General features: G+C 41.0%; 1 protein-coding gene across 1 annotated transcript in view; it reads left to right on the forward strand.

Annotated features, from left to right (window-relative positions):
- Window positions 1–15,261, forward strand: part of CNGB3 (cyclic nucleotide gated channel subunit beta 3) — a 189,631-nt gene that overhangs the window by 153,396 nt on the left and 20,974 nt on the right. Inside the window, exons 14-15 of the mRNA XM_015474554.3 lie at window positions 3,267–3,350; window positions 9,772–9,890. Coding sequence (XP_015330040.2) covers window positions 3,267–3,350; window positions 9,772–9,890 — 203 coding nt within the window. The remainder of the gene's footprint in view (window positions 1–3,266; window positions 3,351–9,771; window positions 9,891–15,261) is intronic.

Genomic DNA, 15,261 nt, shown 5'->3' on the forward strand with positions numbered 1-15,261 from the left:
CTCGATATGCCAACAAACTGGGAAAACTCAGCAGTGGCCACAGGACTGGAAAAGGTCAGTTTTCATTCCAATCCCAAAGAAAGGCAATGCCAAAGAATGCTCAAACTACCACACAATTGCACTCATCTCACACGCTAGTAAAGTCATGCTCAAAATTCTCCAAGCCAGGCTTCAGCAATATGTGAACCGTGAACTTCCTGATGTTCAAGCTAGTTTTAGAAAAGGCAGAGGAACCAGAGGTCAAATTGCCAACATCCATTGGATCATGGAAAAAGCAAGAGAGTTCCAGAAAAACATCTATTTCTGATTTATTGACTATGCCAAAGCCTTTGACTGTGTGGATCACAATAAACTGTGGAAAATTCTTCACGAGATGGGAATACCAGACCACCTGACCTGCCTCTTGATAAATTTGTATGCAGGTCAGGAAGCAACAGTTAGAACTGGACATAGAACAACGGACTGGTTCCAAATAGGAAAAGGAGTTCGTCAAGGCTGTATATTGTCACTCTGTTTATTTAACTTATATGCAGAGTACATCATGAGAAATGCTGGACTGGACGAAACACAAGCTGGAATCAAGATTGCTGGGAGAAATATCAATAACCTCAGATATGCTGATGACACCACCCTTATGGCAGAAAGTGAAGAGGAACTCAAAAGCCTCTTGATGAAAGTGAAAGTGGAGAGTGAAAAAGTTGGCTTAAAGCTCAACATTCAGAAAACGAAGATCATGGCATCTGGTCCCACCACTTCATGGGAAACAGATGGGGAAACAGTGTAAGACTTTATTTTGGGGGGTTTCAAAATCATTGCAGATGGTGACTGCAGCCATGAAATGCAGCAGAGACATTACTTTGCCAACAAAGGTTCGTTTAGTCAAGGCTATGGTTTTTCCTGTGGTCATGTATGGATGTGAGAGTTGGACTGTGAAGAAGGCTGAGCGCTGAAGAATTGATGCTTTTGAAGTGTGGTGTTGGAGAAGACTCTTGAGGGTCCCTTGGACTGCAAGGAGATCCAACCAGTCCATTCTGAAGGAGATCAGCCCTGGGATTTCTTTGGAAGGAATGATACTAAAGCTGAAACTCCAGTACTTTGGCCACCTCATGCAAAGAGTTGACTCATTGGAAAAGATTCTGATGCTGGGAGGGATTGGGAGCAGGAGGAGAAGGGGACGACAGAGGATGAGATGGCTGGATGGCATCACTGACTCGATGGACGTGAGTCTGAGTGAACTCCGGGAGTTGGTGATGGACAGGGAGGCCTGGTGTGCTGCAATTCATGGGGTCACAAAGAGTCGGACACGACTGAGTGACTGATTTGATCTGATCTCTTCTTTTCTCAGCTATTTGTAAGGCCTCATCAGACAATCATTTTGCTTTTTTTTTTCTTGGGGATCGTCTTGATCACTGCCTACTGTACAATGTCACAAACCTCCATCCATAGTTCTTCAGGCACTCTGCCTATCAGATCAAATCCCTTGAATCTATTTGTCACTTCCACTGAAATGCAATGTAAGGGATTTGATTTAGGTCATACCTGAATGGCCTAGTGATTTTCCCTACTTTCTTCAATTTCAGTCTGAATTTGGCAATAAGGAGTTCATGGTCTGTGCCACAGTCAGCTCCTGGTCTTGTTTTTGCTGACTGCATAGAACTTCTCCATCTTTGGCTGCAAAGAATATAATCAATCTGATTTCAGTGTTGACCATCTGGTGATGTCCATGTGGAGAGTCTTCTCTTGTGTTGTTGGAAGAAGGTGTTTGCTATGACCAGTGCGTTCTCTTGGCAAAACTGTTAGTCTTGTCCTACTTCATTCTGTACTCCAAGGCCAAATTTGCCTGTTACTCCAGGTATCTCTTGACTTCCTACTTTTGCATTCCAGTCCCTTCTAATGAAGAGGATTTCTTTTTTGAGTCTTAGTTCTATAAGGTCTTGTAGGTCTTCATAGAATGGTTTGACTTCAGTTTCTTCAGCATTACTGGTTGGGGCATAGACTTGGATTACTATAATATTGAATGGTTTGCCTTGGAAATGAACAGAGATCATTTTGTCGTTTTTGAGATTGCACCAAAGTACTGCACTTTAGACTCTTTTGTTGACTATGAGGAGTAGAAAGTCTAATGAAAGTAGAAAATTCAAAATCACTATGTGAGGTGAGATTTTTGGAACATCTACAGATTTTTCTTTAACCTATGTTGTAGATAAATTATTGGCTTCCCTTGTGCCTCAGATGGTAAAGCATCTGCCTGCAATGTGGGAGACCTGGGTTCGTTCGCTGGGTCTGGAAGATCCCCTGGAGAAGGAAATGGCCACCCACTCCAGTATTGCAGCCTGGAGAATCCCCAGGGATGGAGGAGCCTGCAGGTCACAGTTCATGGGGTCACCAAGAGTTGGACACGACTGAGTGACTAAGCACACACACATAGGTGAATTATAATTATTTAGACAGAGAACAAATATAAACATATTTTCAAATGAATCAAATTTGTTTCTTACACTACTGAAGTGAATATGAACAGTCATTTATTTAACATATATTGTTTTTATATCTCTTAAGTACAGTTAAAGAAGAGGACAAGTTGGGGAAGAAAAACATACAAGTTTGCAAATGTACTGTCTCACAATAGTATGAAAGATGTTATTAAAAAGAAAAATATGTGGCAAATATTTTATATGTCAGTGTTAATATATTAATAATCAATTGTTATTACCATTACATTACCATAATCTTTAATACTTATCATTTATTAAGATTATGTTAAGTTTTACATGAGTAAAATTTTACTATTACAAAATTAGTACCACTTAACTCCCATTTAGCAGACTAGGAAAATGAGGCCATGAGATATGTAGATACATAGCAATAAGTAGTGGAAACAGGATTAAAACCCAAATATATCTGCAGGAGTGCATGCTTAGTCACTCAGCTGTATCTAACTCTTTGTGACCCTATGGACTTTAGCCCGCCAGGCTCCTCTCTCCAGGAGATTTTCCAGGCAAGAATACTGGCGTGGGTAGCTAGTCCCTTCTCCAGAGGGATCTAATATATCTGACCAGCATTTAAGTTCTAACTATTATGCTGTAGGTATTTTTTTTCTATGTTTTGTTCTAAGACAAGTCCATATCTACTGGCAACTATTTTAGCATCAACACAGACAAAAATCTGTTAGTGTTTATTTTCACTGCCTTTTTAAGCCTTTCGGAATATTTGCCTCTTAGCTGTATCAGTAAGGATTACTTTTCTCTTTACTGTTTTTTCTTTAGGGCTGTGACACACAGATGATTTATGACATGCTGCTAAGATTGAAGTCCATTGTCTACTTACCTGGTGACTTTGTCTGCAAAAAGGTGAGTGCCTGCAATTTTTCAAGTGCATGACTCATAAATAAATATATCTGAAGAGTTCAGATATAAGTCAGGAGAACAGTTTAAACAAAATCTGCCTAGGGTGAGTTCCAAAGTATGAAAATAATCATGAGATACAATTCTGTAAAACAATAATGTGCTTTCAGAGTTCAAAACAGAATAAGACAATATGGATTTCATTACTTATAGCATATGAGTGGTGGGTGGTCTGAAAAGTCAGTTTGTGTATATGGAAGTCATCAACTGTCATACCCCATTAATTCCAAATACCTTCCCTTAATTCTACCTTTCTACCTTTTCCCTTAAGAAGTGAAAGGTGGTTCTGCCCCTTTTATGTCTTCAGCAAACTATCAGTTACCTCCATTTAGCTCACCCAGTTAGTGGATAATCAATGCCATATTTTTTAAATTTTACTGTAATTACAAAGTAATACATGGTCATTATTTTTAACTTGGGAAACACATAAAAGCACAAAGCCAAAAACTCCAGCATCCATAAATAACCACTATTAATATATTTCAACCTATCTCTTTTATAAATAGATTGATGGATAGGTAGAGCTTGTTTCATAAAATTAGCATCATACCTCCCTTATGGGTGAAACTTGCTTTGTCACGTCACAATATATCATAGGAAGTAATCTACAACCTCCTTTTTAAAGCTGCATAGTATTCCAGTCTATGAATGTATCATAATCAATTTCCAAGTGTTTGCTATTATAAATAACTCCAAAATGAGTATTTTTGCACATCTCTGATTACTAACTTAAGGGAGAGAGAAGGAATGATGACCTTGGGTTTTTCATCTTGAGACATTAAATCAGTTGTGAAGGCAACAATCAAAATTAAACGTAGAGAAAGATAAGTAGTTCAAAGAAATGAAAGATGATCCAAAACCCTAGGGAGTTTACAGACAAGTGGGGGTAAGAAGCACTTACATCCCAAAATAATGTGTTAAATGTGGTGGGAGAAGTAAGCACAAGCTGTAGTGGGACATAGGTCAAGAATGTTTCTCCCTGGGGTGCTGGTAAGAGCTCCTGGAGAAGATGCTGGTCAAGCAAAGTCCTGAACAATGAATCGGCATGAACCAGGAGAAAGAAGAAGCAGGCGTTCCAGATAAAGGGAAAAAGTTCACATGAGCTCAGGCAGAAAGGAAGGAGCTGTCTGCGGACAGACTGTATGGAACCGCAAGTCAAAAGATGGAAAATTTGAGTGTCATTTATTCAGCAAAACTCAATAAATAATTTTGAAATGCTATGGGCCAGGCACTGTGCTAGATACTGGATATACTCAGTATATATCAGAAAAGGGTGGTTCTTGCCCTTCAGAGGCCTACTGTCTGATGCTGGGGTATTCAATTCACAGTCTACATCAGATTCACCAGAATTTAGAAGTCTGGGCCCCATCCCCAGAAATTCAATTGGTCTGGTAGAGCCCACATATCAATACTTTTAAGGCCTCCTGGGTGATTCTCACGTGCAGCCAAAGTTGAATATCACTGTCTTGATGGAAGAGATGAACAATGAATAAATTAAATAAATGCGTAACTCCAAAACATGCTAACTTCTATGAAGGGAACGCAGAATTTGTGTGGTGGCAGAGGTACTTAAGATTGTCAGATTGTCAGACATAATCTTTGTGAAAGTCTAAACAGAAATAGTTCTCTAGTTTAAAAAAAAAGAAAAAAACTAGAGAGGACAGTTTTTTAGATGAAGACTTGGGGACATGAGGCAGGACAGAACTTGACAAACTTAAGGAATTGAAGCACATCATCAACTAGCATAATGGCAAAGGACAAAGTCAGATAGAGGGAAGGTACTTCAAGGCACCCAGGTGCAGAGGTGGAAATAATGTACTCTGCGAGAGAGGATACGACTGGAGGTACATCTTTAGGAACCAGCATATAACAGAACTGATATCATAAGAAGCTCAACAAAGGTATGTGAAAAAGACCAAGGTTGTAACTTTGAAGAAAAACAGTATTTATGGAAGAGGTCAGTGGAGAAGAATCATGGAGGGCAACTGAGAAGGAGCTCTCAGTAGTAAGAGAGGAAAATGTGGATGAGACATTGTGATATTAATGAAACCAGGAATACAGTGTGAAAGCGTTAGTCGCTCAGTCATGTCCGACTCTTTGCGACCCCAGGGACTGTAGCCTGCCAGGCTTCTCTTGTCTGGATTTCTCCATGCAAGAATACTGGAGTGGGTTGCCATTCCCTTCTCCAAGGAAGTCTTCCTGACCCAGGGATCAAATATGGGTCTCCTACATTGCAGGCAGATTCTTTACCATCCGAGGAATATATAAGCCCACACAAATAAGCCCAGATTAAAAGTGGGCATACTGATGATATGAAATCATTTTCATGAAAATGGGAAATGCAAACCACAGCTCGATTTAAGGACTCCTTTCAATCAATGATGCATTAGGATGGCATGGCCTTAATGCACCCAAATAGCCTTTCAATTTGTTCCAATAGCAGCAGGGACTGAAAATTGAGACAACTCATGCCCTTAAGCATTTAGCACTCATGCCCTTAAGCAGTGAAAACTTGCTTAACAAAGTGTGAAATGCAGAGTAGATGCAGCCTTTTCGCTTCTAATTCCTTCCTTGCATCACATCCATCACTTAGTAATAAAAATGGATCAATTGAACACAAATGAAGGAAGGGAAAAAAGTAAGCAGGGGGAAGAGCAGAAATGAAAAGACCCAAGCCACATTTCTCTGCTTCCGTTTCTGTTTTAAAGAAGGGATTTAATTAATAGTAAATGTAGAGATGAAAAGTTGTTACTTGACCAGATTTTAGACAGCTGAATTCAGCTTTGCTTTTGCTTTATCATTTCCACAAATCATTGTAGGAAAAGGGAAGAAAAACAAACAACAAACATGTTCATTAGAGGTCGTTTAAATAATTGAAGAAATGGCAGGGCTCAGGACTGAGTCTGCTGACCTACCTAATCCTCTAAACATCTCCTAACACTGGGTTCGCATTCCCAAATTTCCCCAGAGGAATTAGATACATATGCTTGAAAGTGTGAAAGTGTTAGTCACTCCGTCGTGTCTGACTCTTTGTGACCCCATGGACTGTAGCCATCCGGGCTCCTCTGTCAATGGAATTTTCCAGGCAAGAATCCTAGAGTGGGTAGCCATTCCCCTCTTCCCAACCCAGGGATCGAACCTGAGTCTCCTGCATTGCAAGCAGGTTCTTTACTGTCTGAGCCACCAGAGAAGCCCTAATCCTCTGGATGGCTCCTAAAGTTACTGAGTGGCTAGCTTGGACTGCTTCAAAGAGTGTTTGGGAGTTTTCCCAGGATTAATTTGCAAGAATTAATTTGAGTGTCATAATATCCCTGCCAGGCTTGGAATAGCCTTTCACAGGGGAACTCTGAAAATTTTAAATGCTCTCTCAGGAAGAGTTACCCTACTGTATATGAAGTGCTTGCATTTCTATGCTTTCTCCAAATTAGCAGGTAAACCAACCACCAAAGCTTGGCTTGGTCTTATTTTGCACATGCTGTCAGACCTTCTTCTCTAAGGAATGTCTACTTCATTTGAATGCTAATTAAACTTGCAGGAAAGTCTTAAATTAGCCTAGAAATATGCAAGAAATAGTGGAAGTTTTGGTTCGGTGATTATGCCAGATCTCCTTGAAAAATTATTGAAATGATCATTAAAAAATAATTAAAAGTGCTGAACTATATTTAAGTACCCATTATGTACTTCTACCTCCAGTCAGCTGTAAAAACTGCCTTTGAAAAATCATTCCAGTTCCTTGAGAATGACTTCATGCAAAAAATGAAGGAATATGACCATGTTCTAATCATTACTTCTTGGAGTATTTCTTGAAAAACTAATTTTCAGACACTTTCCCTCATTTTAAAAATAACTCATAGCTATTTTGTTGGTTTTAAAGAGATCAGTCTTGATATTGGATTCATCATTAAATATGTTCTGTATGTATAGATATACTATATCATATTTAATAGACATATTATATAGTCAGGTGACTCAGGTGTTGCTGGTTCTAATGCTGTCGTCTGCCAGCCTCACGAATTTGCCCAAGACACTTAACTTTTCAAGTCTCTACTGGTAGCTCAGATGGTAATGAATCTGATCTGCAAAGCAGGAGACCTGAATTCAGTCTCTGGGTCAGGAAGATCCCCTGGCAAAGGGAATGGCTACCACTCCAATATTCTTGCCAGGAGAATTCCATAGACAGAGGAACCTGGCAGGCTATATAGTCCATGGGGCTGAAAACAGTCAGACATGACTGAATGACTTACACACTACCAAATTTAAATACAACTAATGATATCTTTCCTATATGACCTCACTGAGATTTTTGCAAGAATTATATAAGTTAATATCTATGAAAATATTTTGCAGCTATAAAGTAGCATGTTCTGATCAAACAAACACAGGCATAAAATAAGGAGCAATGTAAAATCTGACATTGTGAGTTTAAAAATACTTTGCAAAATGCAAGATGTATTATTAGTATTGATATTATGGAAATAACTATAATTAGATCCATCTGTATTGGAATTTCTACTCAGATCTACATTTGGGAATAAATATATGCTTAATATTCTCCACAATGCAGAATTTAAATATACTTTTTGCATTGCTTCATCCAGAGATGTGCATTCTAGGCTTCCTTTTGCTTCTAATTACTGTCATGGAGCGTTGGTTACTCAGCCCAATATTAGCCAGTAAGTCAATCTGTGCCTTTATTTTCTTTCTGTAAAATGGAAATAATAATATCTATGCTAACTTCCTCATAAAAGTCATAGGGAGATAAAATGAGAATGTCACAGATGTCAGCTAAGAGATAGAACCCAAAAACTTCAAACTTAACCTAACAGTTAGAATGTGACAGTAAGTAATGATCAGGAAAATAACCCCTGGTATTAAAGAACTTCCCAGAGAATGGTGAAATTATAAATTATTCATAAATGAGCTGTCTACGTCATAATTCCTATGCTCAGCACTGGAACAAAGTAGACATTGTCTCAGTCTTTGCAGAGCAGAAACTATAATCAACCTTGTTTAATCCTAAATTAATTTTAGTGTGTTCTAATCTTCTGAAAATATGATTAACAAGAATATTTGATGAACTCAAATAATCTAGTCCCCTCCTAAGCCAAGTATAAGAGAATTTATTGTATTCATGCTATTTTTAATAGCTCAGATTGATCAAGACTCAACTCATTAAGACATATAGGTACTATTATCCAGTTTGCCTAGTATTATGACAACTGTCTTATTTAAAGTTTAACAGCTTTTCTTGACCCAAGTGCCATTCAGGTCTCTTGTAAAGCATATTTATTCTTTTTGGATCCTGGAGTGAGATGTGTTCCAAGGGTCCCACAATCACCCACTAGTTTGGTGATTTGCATGACTCAATATAAAATGGTATTTATCAACTAAGATTTATTATAGTAAAGCATACAGTGCAGGAAAAGCAAGAAAAAGACATTCATAGGCAAAGACTAGAAAAATACGGTGCAGATTTACTAGGTCCTACTTCCACGAGGGTCACATGAAATTCATCTTTATCACCCACCGTGGACAAGGACAAAACATCTCTGCTAGGAAAACTCAACACAGTCTTGGAGTCTAGAATTTTTAAATGGGTCTGGCCACACAGCTGCATGACCAGCCATGGTTCAGACTACAAACTAGACACCAAGTACACATCGTAAATCTTCGTGTTTACATTAAACAGTGTTGACAGCCGGGTCCATCCCGCCACGCTGCCTGAGGCATACAGAGCAGCATCATTAACCAGGGGCTCTGTGAACACTCCAGGAGTTTAGTTCTCGGGGCTTTGAACAAGGGTCATTGCCCTGGTTCCAGGGTCCCCAGAGATAAATAAGAACTGAATAAAAATAACCCGCTGCATTAACACTTTCAATGTGGAACAAGAATAATAGCTTAAGGGCCTCCTATGCCCCAATTACTAAAATGAGATCTCAGTGCTATAGGCAGATGAGCAGAGTTCATCTCTGAATGACTGTAACCCATACTCTCTGCATAAATTAAGCAACTTCTTCAAAACAAAGCAGTGGTCACCAAAAAAGAAAAAAGAAAAGGTTGCTATTCTTACAGTCTCTAATTTCCTCTCTCCAATCCCATTCCTGAAACAATGTGCTAGCTAAAATATCTTTGACTATCCAGTGACGGCACACAGTGCTCTCATTTTGAAGAGTATCACTTTCCTTATCGTTTCTTTTCACACGATATATCAAACTAATGTCCATAACCCCCTTAAGACTTCAAATAATTACTTTTACGCTTCTTTCCTTTATGTTTATTCATCTAGAGGAGTGTATATTTCTTTAATTTGGGGCATAATTGTCAAGAATAAAGTGACTATCATTTCCTCTTTTTATTTGGCATACAGGGAGAAATTGGCAAGGAAATGTATATCATTAAGCAAGGAGAAGTCCAAGTTCTTGGAGGTGCTGATGGAACTCAAGTTCTGGTCACTCTGAAAGCTGGGGCAGTGTTTGGAGAAATCAGGTATTCAAAAGACACCTTGTCATTTGTCATAAAAGAGAAGTCTTAAGTCGTAAAATTCCTGCTCAAATTCATCAGTGGTTTTATTGCGCTGACAACATGGATAAAATAAAGAGTTTCACATTTCTATTTATCCTTTCCCTTCCTCCAAAGACCATTTAAGCCCAAGACTTAGGTCAGTGCCTGGCATAAGGTATTCACTCAGTATATGTTGAACAATGGATGTTCAATGCATGAACGGATGGATGAATGATGAAAGAAGAGATTGGGAGAGCTAGACATCAGATTGTTGGAAAGCTGGGATGCCAGGATAAGACAGTAGTTTGAGTAGGTGAGTGATAATGATTATCGCTGTGGGACCAAATTACCTGAGTCCAAATCCCCATCCCTCTACTTAGGAACAAAACCTTTGTTTCTTTGTTTCTTGAACCATCTGTCCCTCATCCTAATAAGTTGGATAATATTAACACATATCTTAGAGGATTGATAAGTGAGTTAATTCATTAAAGGCACTTAGAGAAATGTTCAGCATCTATTAGGAGCTCAATAGATATTAGCTATTGTTATTATTATTTGCTATTGGCCAGGAGAAGTTTGTCCTAAAGGTGAGTCCCCAAGAGTAAGAATCAGTTCAGTTCAGTCGCTCAGTCGTGTCCGACTCTTTGCGACCCCATGAATCGCAGCACACCAGGCCTCCCTTCAGTATCCTATCATTTTGCCTTTTCATACTGTTCATGGGGTTCTCAAGGCAAGAATACTGAAGTGGTTTGCCATTCCCTTCTCCAGTGGACCACATTCTGTCAGATCTCTCCACCATGACCCGCCCATCTTGGGTTGCCCCACGGGCATGGCTTAGTTTCATTGAGTTAGGCAAGGCTGTGGTCCTAGTGTGATTAGATTGACTAGTTTTCTGTGAGTATGGTTTCAGTGTGTCTGCCCTCTGATGCCCTCTTGCAACACCTACCGTCTTACTTGGTCTTCTCTTACCTTGGGCATGGAGTATCTCTTCACGGCTGCTCCAGCAAAGCGCAGCCGCCGCTCCTTACCTTGGACGAGGGGTATCTCCTCACCGCCGCCCTTCCTGACCTTCAACGTAGGATAGCTCCTCTAGGCCCTCCTGCGCCCTGCGCAGCCATGGCTCTTGGACGTGGGGTTGGTCCTCCCGGCCACCGCTCTGGGCCTCGGGCTTGGGGGCGTGGGGTAGCTCCTCGCGGCCGCCACCCTGGCCTCGGACGCAGGGTAGCTCCTCTCCGCCATTCCTGCACCGTCGCAGTCTGGCACTCTCGGCCACTGCCCCTGACCACGGACGTGGGGTAACTCCTCTTGGCCGCCGCCCTTCAGGCATGGGGTCCTCTCAGCTTCTAGTTGACCCTTAATATCTACCAGGATATTGGTTCCAGGACCCCCACAGATACCAAATTTCACCAGTGCTCAAGTTCCTTATGTAAAATAACATAGTAGAATCAGCCATTTGTGTCTGTGGGTCCCTCGTGTGAGGGTTCCACACCCCAGGATTCAACAGACCAGCCTGCACAACCTGTGTGCAAATGCACAACCTGTGGATACAAAGGTCTGATGCTACCGACAGCAAATTTAAGCATTTTATGGGCTAAACATTTCATATATATTATTACACTCATGTATTCATCTGATAAACCCTTATTTTGAGTGCCTAGTAAATGCTAGACTGTCAGGTATTGCTCTAAACTCTGGGAATGTACTGTGTAAGTGAACAAGAGCTTACAGTCTTGTGGGATAAACCTCACCATAAATAAACAACTAACTAGATAAGATAGACTCCCGTGGTGATAACTGCTATGGAGGTAAAAATTGTTGGAAAGTGACCAGGGATGCCACTTCACATACAGTGTCCAGGGACACCCCTCTGGACGGATAGTATTCCAACTGGGCCTTGAGAGAGTAAATGGAGCAAGCTTCCAGACGTGGCAGAAGAGCCTCCTGGATGATGCAACCGCACGTGTGGGAGGCTAGAGGGAAGGCAGCCATGTCTGGCTGAACGTCACAGAGGTCAGTATGGCTGGAGCTCAGTGAATAAGGGGCCCTGTGGAGCGACGGGGACAAAGAAGTAGGCAAGGACCAGACTGTACAGATCTTTTAGGCCATGATAAGGGACTTGCATTTTATTCGAAATACCAATGGATGCCAGTGGAGGATTTTAGGCAAAAGAATGATACAATTTGAACTGTGATGTTAAAAGACCATTCTAACAGCTATGCAGAGAAAAGGCAGCAGCGGAACAAGAATGAAATACAGGAGATCAGTTAGAAGCCAGTTGCAGTGGTTCAAGTGAAAGATGATAGAGTCTTGAACTAGGATTTTGGCCCTTAAGGTAGAGTGCACTGTCAAGCAGTTATTAACATATCCATTTCACAATTGGGAAAATTGTAATTCCAAGGCATCAATTATCTTGCCCAGGATAATATAGCTAATAAGTGAAAGGAACAATATTCAAACACAAGTTTCATGGATCATGGTCAAGTGATCTTTCTACCATACCAGGAAGAAAGGTGCTCATTCAACCTTTTATTTCAGAGCTGCTAAGAAGTTATCTTCAAGGTTCCAGAGATATGACTATTTCAGATGAGTTTATATGAGTATGACTAAAGTTTCCTTAGAATATTGAAGCATGTTATTTCTCTGTTGATAATGTGGATTCTCTTTTTTAATTTTTCCTCCTTGCTTAAAACAGGGTGGGCATGCCTGTGGGGGTCCTGCTCTGTTGCAGGAGTGAAAACGCTTCCCAGAATATCCAGGTCTTTGTGTGTTCTTTGCCTGTTTCCTATTGCTTCCTTACTGGGAGTCCTTGCAAAAGTGATTTAATATTTTAGTGACTTAATAATCACTGCAGTCTTCAAGGTCACAAAACAAGCAACAGTCTAATCTAAAACATTGCAGAAATTAATTAGGTGACCTCTCTCAAGGGTCGAGTACTCCCTGAAGAATAAGGCTTTATAAATACAAGTACGTTAATTGCTGATATTATCATCACGGGAGGAAATACTCTAAAAATACAATCCAGGTGCTGCTGAACTGCGATTGAAAGGACTCTTAGATTCTTGACAGCAGTTTCTCAAATAAATCTCCTGTTTCGCACTGGGCTTGTAAGGCCAAATTGAAACCAGTAGACCAGACAAGCTCTAAATTTGCTCAATAATCTGGTTAATTCAAGCAACAGGGAGATTTCTGCCTCGACTGTCTTCTTGGCCGTGGTTGAGGAGAGATAGGATGCGTCTGCTTCTTCCCAGATACTCCCAGGCTTCGCGGGCCCACAGCTGTCATATGCCCCTGGCCCTCTAGTTATTTATTCCAGCAATGGAGGCTTGCCTGCCAAATATCTAGATGCTGGAAAGATCTAGCAATCGTGTTTACTACTCAAAAATGCTGTGACCTTTGTAAAAACTAGCTAAGTCCAACAGCATCATGTAACTTTTTGAAGAAGGTTCTTTTTTCTTTGGAAAAAAAAGAAAGAAAAAAGAACCGAGGGCTTTCAAGGACATTACATACTAATCCAGAAGAGCAAAGCCCTGACTAAAATATAGATTTACAGCCTGTCATGGAGAAAACCCAGACCGCACTTCCAATTAACATCTGAAGAGTTCAGACACCCCATTTTTAACAGAGAGGCCCAGGGTCTGCTGGGCGATGGCCTTGTAGTAGTTCTGACTCCACTGCTGTTTTTTTTCACAAATACATTTATTGCCAAGTCTTATTCACTGAATATATTTAACCGCTTCCTCTCCTTCTTCTGCATCTGTTAAAAATCTCACTTTTCCTGAAAATGCATCTGAAATTTTTCCCCTGCTAGTGCTCTTATGATTTCAATAGGAATCCCTCCAGTTTCATCTTTCTTTGGATAACCTCCCCCTGGAAAATATCTGTTCGCCTCCCAAGACTTCAATTCACATGTCACCTCCCTGAAGCCATCTCTACTGCTGCTGTTTAATCGCTCAGTTGGGTCCAGCTCTCTGCAACCCCATGGACTGCCAGGAGCCCTGCCAGGCTCCTCTGTCCATGGGATTCTCCAGGCAAGAATACTGAAGTGGGTTGCCATGCCCTCCTCCAGGGGAAGCCATCTCTAACCTCCACCAAAATAACCAGCTGCTTGCTCCCTGTTGTTCCATAGCATTTCATGCATGGCTTTACAACAGGAATTACCACTAATTTATAATTAATTTGCTCAAACAAATCTTAATAGACTAAGCAATTAAAATGTAAGAACTAAAACTTTCCATCTTTAAGTCACCAGCAGCTATAGAAAAACTATACAATGTGTTCATTCTCGCTGATATTCTGCCAACCAAAATAGTTTGCAGGTGCTATTCAGAAATCTCTAATTAATTAAGTAGTTAATTGTGATTTGATTTTAAAAAATTATATTCGAGACACCTTACAGCATAATGTGAAGTGCCTCAAGGAAGGCCACACCTGGCCTGGTGAACAAGAAAGGTAAACAATCACCTCCTCCAAGGGCCTTACAAATAAGAGACGAGGAAACAGCAAGATTCCAACATCAGGTGACAAAATGCTCGGATTGCACGCAATGATGGAGCATACAGATGCTTAGCATAGAGATGCAGAGGTTTCACAAGCATCAATCCGTTAGATTTAGCAGTTGCTTTGGGAGGTGAAGGCAGACCTTTCAGAGCTTCTCAAAAGACTTGTGGGACAATATGTGTGCGTGAAGGTCAGTCCTGGTAGCCCATACAAAGTGAAAAAAGAAAGAAAGGAAAAAGTGAAGTTGCTCAGTTCTGTCTGACTCTTTGTGACCCCATGGACTGTAGCCTGCCAGGCTCCTCCATCCATGGGATTTTCCAGGCAAGAATACTGGAGTGGGTTGCCATTTCCATCTCCAGGGGTCCTTCCCAGCCCAGGATGGAATCCGGGTCTCCAGCCTTGAAGGCAGACTCTTTACCGTCTGAGCCACCAGGAAAGTCAAGCAGTATATAAAAGATTGTTCACATAATGCTTGTAATGGGTTGAACGTTGGCCCCCACAAAGACATATCCATGCCCTAATCCCTGGAACCTGTGAGTCGGCGGTGGGGGGGAGGTGGGGAGAAGAGCTTGCAGATGCAGTTAAGCTAAGGATCTCAGGGTGAGATCATTCTGGATTTCGTCGGATGGGCCCTAAATCTAATGACAAGTGTCCTCACATGAGACAGAAGAGAAGACACACAGACACAAGGAGGAGAGGGGACGGCCACGTGAAGACGGAGGCGGAAACTGGAGTTACACAGCCACAGCCAAGGGACTCCTGGAACCACCAAATCTGGGAGAGGCAAGACGGGATTCTTTCCTAGAGTCCTCGGAGAGAGCCAGCCCTGCCAACGTCCTGGTTTTGGACTTCTGGCCTC

Source organism: Bos taurus, chromosome 14 (assembly GCF_002263795.3).
Source record: "Bos taurus isolate L1 Dominette 01449 registration number 42190680 breed Hereford chromosome 14, ARS-UCD2.0, whole genome shotgun sequence".
Taxonomy (NCBI): Eukaryota; Metazoa; Chordata; class Mammalia; order Artiodactyla; family Bovidae; genus Bos; species Bos taurus.